General features: G+C 49.8%; 1 protein-coding gene across 1 annotated transcript in view; it reads right to left on the reverse strand.

Annotated features, from left to right (window-relative positions):
- LOC135919998 (uncharacterized) overlaps positions 1 to 4,167 on the reverse strand; it is a 47,417-nt gene extending 43,250 nt beyond the window's left edge. Inside the window, exon 1 of the mRNA XM_065454052.1 lies at positions 3,867 to 4,167. Within this exon, the coding sequence (XP_065310124.1) occupies positions 3,867 to 3,921 (55 nt within the window). The 5' untranslated portion in view covers positions 3,922 to 4,167. The remainder of the gene's footprint in view (positions 1 to 3,866) is intronic.
- Positions 4,168 to 6,000: the final 1,833 nt, after the last annotated feature.

The raw sequence follows: 6,000 nt of genomic DNA on the forward strand, positions 1-6,000 counted from the left end.
TTCAGCTGATGAAATTGGCTGATGTGATGATGCTGAGATAGATCGATCTCTGGAGCGATAAGGAAGGGTGGAACGATTACATCCCAAGAACAGCCACAACGTCGCTGGTGCATCACAGCAAAATTTCAAGGACGGAAGACTGAGAAGGCCAAGATACGCAACTGGAAAGACACTGTATCGGGAAAGAAGCAATCATGATCGACTCTGGTGACCAGATGGAACGAGGTTAGTCTATAAAGATGTGTGAAGGCAATATTGCGGTATATCCCAAACCCGAGAAACTCAGGAAAGGATGATTGCCGGACAGGGCAAAGTCCTTGGCGTACTGCAGTCACAACGACTGCTTGGCTGAAACATATTTGCTTACAGGTCAAAGTCAAGGAGACCCGTGAAAAACGGTGGCACGGCATGTTTACCATACGGACACGTCTCTTGAAACAGCAATGTATATCAACGTCGAAGTGTTGCGATCACGAATTGACACTCATGCTGGCTAAATTACGGATTCGCCAGAGCCCCCACGCGAGTAATTTAACAGCCAAGCTTTCAAACCATCATTCTCTCCTCGGAGCTCACCGAGCCCAAGTACCTTGGATGGAAACAACTTTATTCTGAATCCGGCGAATTTGACAACCCGGGCTCAGGTCTCCCATGAGGGGACTTCGAGGCCTTGCCTCGTCGCCGCCTCTCGGGCTTGCTGGACAGCCCACTCTTGTGTCTTGAGGTTGGAGCTGCACCTTGTCGAAGTGGGCCATCCGGGATGATAAATTTAGTATCTCCTTATTTCTTCAGTGCATATGAAACGAGAAGCCGCAGCTTGTATCCACGAACCACTCAGCTGTAAGCTGGGGCTCGGCTCAAAGACTCGATGATGTGCACGACGGGCAATGAAGCCCATCCACCATTTTCTCTTACTCACGATAAATCACTGTGCAGGAGGAGAAGACTGGTCTCGATCTCACAAAGCTGGAGCCGAATTCACGAGGTTTTTCGTCCGCGAGAACGCTTTGTAATTGGCCGGCCTCCATCAACATAATAATACAACATTAATACAACATTAATACAACCTTAATACAACCTTAATACACCTTAATACAACCATAATACAGACCTTAATGTTAATTAAGGTCTGCATCACTATAGGCTGGTGCAGCTGCTTTGACGAACCGCTCACGCTTGCGAATTCCTTTGTGAACGTGGGTCGTGTTTTCCAGTCGTGCCAAGTCACGAACACCGAGACAATTAGACGGCGTAAAATCGCAAGTCATCGCCTGACGCGCGTAATTTTTACACAAATAAGGAATACACAAAATACCAGACAGAGAAAAGAAAGGTAAAATAAAATTTCGAACCAATGCTAATGTCACATCGTCACCTATAGGCAGAGAACTGATTGCAAGTGCAACGACAAAGCATTGCAAAAAAAAAATCACAATGGAGCGACCGTTAAGTGGCTTCAACTTGCTCTCATAGTGACGTCACGCACGAACGGGGCCACGGCCAGAGGCCGCCTCTACCTGTGCGCGTCTCGGGCGCTTCCATGCCACGTTTAGGAATCTGCCTTTGATGCGGTTCGGGGTTGGCAATGCGAAAAATAAAAGTACAACAACTTAAACGGGAAGAGGCTCAGCTCCCCAGCACGGGCACCTCTTCATCGTCTTTAGGAGCAGGCTCGGGGCTATACGCGTGCAGTACCGTCCATTCACAAGCCATTAGGGCTCCGGGAGTAGTGCGACTCTCGCGCGGCGAACAGCAAGAGCTGCATTCCCTGGGAGCGACGACCCATGCAGGCGCGTCCACGTAACGTCTGCCCTCTTTCACTCGAGGCCGCGGCTTTTAACAATGGCGCCGCGCCAATGAGTCGTCTGAAACGAACGTGCGCGCATGCGCGCCACGCAGATACCGACTAAGTAAAATAAAAAGAACAGAAGAAAGAAATACGCACTAGCAAAACTAGAAGAGAAAAAAGAAAGGTGGCGTGGAATGAAGAAGAATGGTAAACGACAGCGCAGGGGTGAGGCGCCGCTGCTGTGCTGCTGACCCCCCCGCAGGTTCGATCGACATGGGCTGTGGAAGTTGGCGTATACATACACTTGGTTGGGAATCAAACGCTGAAGAACAACAACGAACCTGCGCGCCGAGATTCGGGGCCAAGCGCGAGAACCAACCGGTCGGAGGTCAAAGCAAATCCCGAGACCTATGCCGGACCGACCTGTTGCTTTTCTTAGGGGGTAACAGTGTAATGCACCATATATCACCGCGTAACGACCTTGTTGAGCGAGGGATGGTGAACAGCCGTGTTGAGAGGACAGAGGAAGGAACGGGCAAGCACCAAGTGACCCAGATCATGAAGCAAACAAAAAGCAGAGAGAGAGAGAGAGAGAGAGAGAATCCACATGGAAACGGTATAGATACGACATGAAATAACCGCTTAATCGTGTACGGGTTAGCGTTTTATATGATGGTCGTTTCTGGAATGTATACTGTAGGCTGATTCGCGTAGCGGCCTGCAACTTCTGCCGGCGTGAAGCGATGGAAGGAAGACCGAGGTGCCCCACTGACGCCGTACACGTCACCAATCAGTCCGTATTCTTGCACCATTCTAAACCGGTCTCACACCTGTTTAACTTTTGTCGTAGACAATGGCGACGGAATGCTTACGAGGATTTAAAAAAATTTCGCATGGTATATTAAACCCACCCTATAGGGGTGAGTAAGACCGCTGGCCGGATGCGATGTTTCCCCTCTTGGATAGCAACCAACGACCTTTTTAACTAGAACGTGTGCCAAAAGTTAGCGGGCATAGACTTGGAAGCTGTAAAGGGTTAACCTGCAAGCCAGCTGTCGTAAGAAATATGTGAAACCACCGGTCTGTTCCAATATCGCGGCAGAGCTTTCGGGATTGATACCGAAGCTGCAGCATTAATGTCAACCCGCCCTTGCTAACACTGCAGGTTCGCTTCTGTAAAGAGGACGACGACATCGAGGAACTAACAACGGCGACAACTCGGACAAGCATTGTTTTGAGGCGCACTTTTTTCCAGTTAGGCCTTCCCGATTTGCACGTGGTCCGATCCTTTTGGCAAGGGCACACAGGGAGTCGCAGAGCCAATGAAGGCAGCAGTCTTTCTTTCTTTTTTTGTGTGTTTTTTTACGGCGCCATACATAGCGTGTAGAGGGGCAGTAAAAACCGCAGATGTTTCGCAGGTTACGTCACCGGCGGTGCAAGCCGAGCACGGCGAAATGCGCAGTTGGATGGGGATCAAGAGGGGCACGCGTCGTTCGCACATCCCCAAGAAAGCCGCTAGTCATGCATGCACACTCCTCGAAAAAAGAAGGCGGCGTCCGACGCTCTCACACATGCGCTCGACCGCCTTTCGCGCGAGTTCCACGCCGCAGCGCCGAAACGAAGTAAAGAAAAAAAGAAAACCGAGAAAGGTGCGCCGGCTCTGAGCGTAGGCTGCGGCACGTCCGCCTGTCGCCCCGCGCCTACAAAAATACATCGCAAAAGCAAACGCGATGCCAGATGTGAGCGCGCACGGCCGGGCACAAAAGGCCGCCGTACACAGCGCATTGCGGCGGTGGCTGTCTGCTCGGAGGGGACAGCTGCAAAGTGCGCGTCGAGGCAGAAAAGAATTTGCGGTTTCGCGAAGTGACAGTCCCGCTACCAGAAGAATACGGGAAGCAATACCGTCGCGGAAGCCGCTACAGCCGTTATTCGAAGCGCGCCGTGGCGCAGGTTTATCGCGATAAGTCTGCATCCGCTGCGGTACACCTCCTCCGGAGGCTCGCGACACGCCTTGCAGACGACGTGCACCACGGCGGTTGTGTGCGCACATCGGCAAGCGAGACGTGGAGCAGCTCACCTGGTTCGTTAGTCCTGTATCCCCGGCCGAACACCTTGGACACAACTCCGCCCATGGTTGCGACTCGAAGCGCGCACCGAAGCTTTTTTGCGGGTCCCTCCGGGGCGGCCGAGTTTGAACGGCGGCGGCGGCGAAGACGTCACAGGCGGCGCTGGGCGCAGCGCGGGCAGCAGAGGCGCTACTGTAGCGGCGGCGCAGGCACCACCATCAGCGAACAGCGGCCGCGGCGGCGCGCCGAGAGGAGAACCGGTGTGGCGGTGGTAGTGGGAGTCCCCGCCCCCACACGGTGGTGGAGAGCACGCCAACGCCCCCTGGGGAAATGAGAACACGACGCGCGGGTTCCAAAAGCGTGTTCCACTGCGTGCCAAACGACGTCGTTTTCGTCGTCTTACACGCGAAACCGGAACAGTTACAACCGCCATTCCTCCAATGGCACCAACCGGGCTAGACTACGCCGAACTTTAAGGTTGCTCATATGTCACCGTTCTGATGCGATCTCGAGTGGACGCCTCTTTTAACTCGGAATATTGCATGCGTATTAATAATCACTTACGGAAACACAATCCACACAATGCATAAACAACGTATGCGAGCATGCAATCAACAAGCATACATCCAAGAATAATGATTTCATAATGCGATGGGGTCTTACCCATAAGCCTGGATTTAAAGAAGAAAGAAAGGAGGAGGGGGATAGGTTATTAATGATAGCCCATCACCCATTGGGCAGGGAAATATCAAAAGCACCATTTTTTGTGTCCACGTTTAAAGGTCTGCGCGTGTATATATTGTTATTACACTTTCAATATAATGATTTATTATTATTATTATTATTATTATTATTATTATTATTATTATTATTATTATTATTATTATTATTCGCTTTGTTCTATTCGTCACCAATCTTGCCCCTTTTTCTCTCTTCTTCCCTCAGCGCAGACCAAAAAAAGAGAGAGAGAGAGCTCTTTATTGAAAACCAGAGAGGTTTTCCGGGGTATAAGTATTAGCCTACGTGCCACTCTGCAAGGAAGACGAAGAGGAGAGAGAAAGGCCTTGAGACCTTGAAGAAAAATAACAGAACAAAGTGAAAAATTATATATATGCACCATAACATGCAGAGTAGCTGGCTGGAGGAATGTGCCTCAGGCCAGACATGTCTGTCATTATAAAATTTCTTGCTGCCTCAAGAGAAAAAATGGTTGCAAGAAATATAGAGAAGGACAGCAACGTAACAATGTAACGTTCTCGGGCCCTTTGAAGATATTGAAATAAATAAACGACAACAACAAGTGCTACTAGCACTACAGAAACAAGACTAAGAAAGTAACTTTAAATGAAAGCGGAACACGGTTGTACTGCACAGACTTCTACACCCTGTAAGCAGACGACAACGGTACGCAAAACAATGACGAGTTCAAAACAAACAGTGGGAGGCGAACGCGTGGTCTGCAGTTCACTAATGTACTGCAATTCGTGCGTACAGCAGAACACCGTTAATCTATCTCGCCAACGGCTTGTTAGAATTTTGTTTTATCGTGATCACATGCCAAAGGATAGGCCTTCGTCTACAGACGCGGAATTACAGTAGAGGTAACAATACTTAAAGTAATAGGGCAAAAATAAAGGTGGCTGCAAGCTTCGCAACTGCCTCACCTAAAGGTGGATACCCGAACTATGTTGTTATCTTTGTTGACCTGAGTGGTTGTGGCGCAACAAATTCGCGGGCAGTTAGGGGAGGCAGGAAGAAGAGGATGAATTGAAGGTACAATGAGAAAGGAGTGGTAATAGCTGTCCGTAAGGTTAACACGTATAAACTTAATGCTTGTAACATAATTGTATGTACAATAGACGGGCTGAACACATTGTAAGCACCCATACGATGAAATAAACACATGGAAAATAAAACAGCAGCACACACAGAGCGCATTGTCTTTGTCTTCCGACACAAAGTGCGAAGACTTGAGATATCCGCCGATCTCCGGCGGCTCGAAATCGGAATAGCTAGAACTCGTAGGAGAGGAGGCCGCAGGTGAAGGAAGTCAGGAGCATTAAATTTTGGGGAGCGCTTCTGCACCCCTGCACACCACCTCTGCAGTGACACATTGAAGACCACATAATTGCTCTCGTCGCAGGG

This window comes from Dermacentor albipictus, chromosome 4 (assembly GCF_038994185.2).
Source record: "Dermacentor albipictus isolate Rhodes 1998 colony chromosome 4, USDA_Dalb.pri_finalv2, whole genome shotgun sequence".
Lineage (NCBI taxonomy): Eukaryota > Metazoa > Arthropoda > Arachnida > Ixodida > Ixodidae > Dermacentor > Dermacentor albipictus.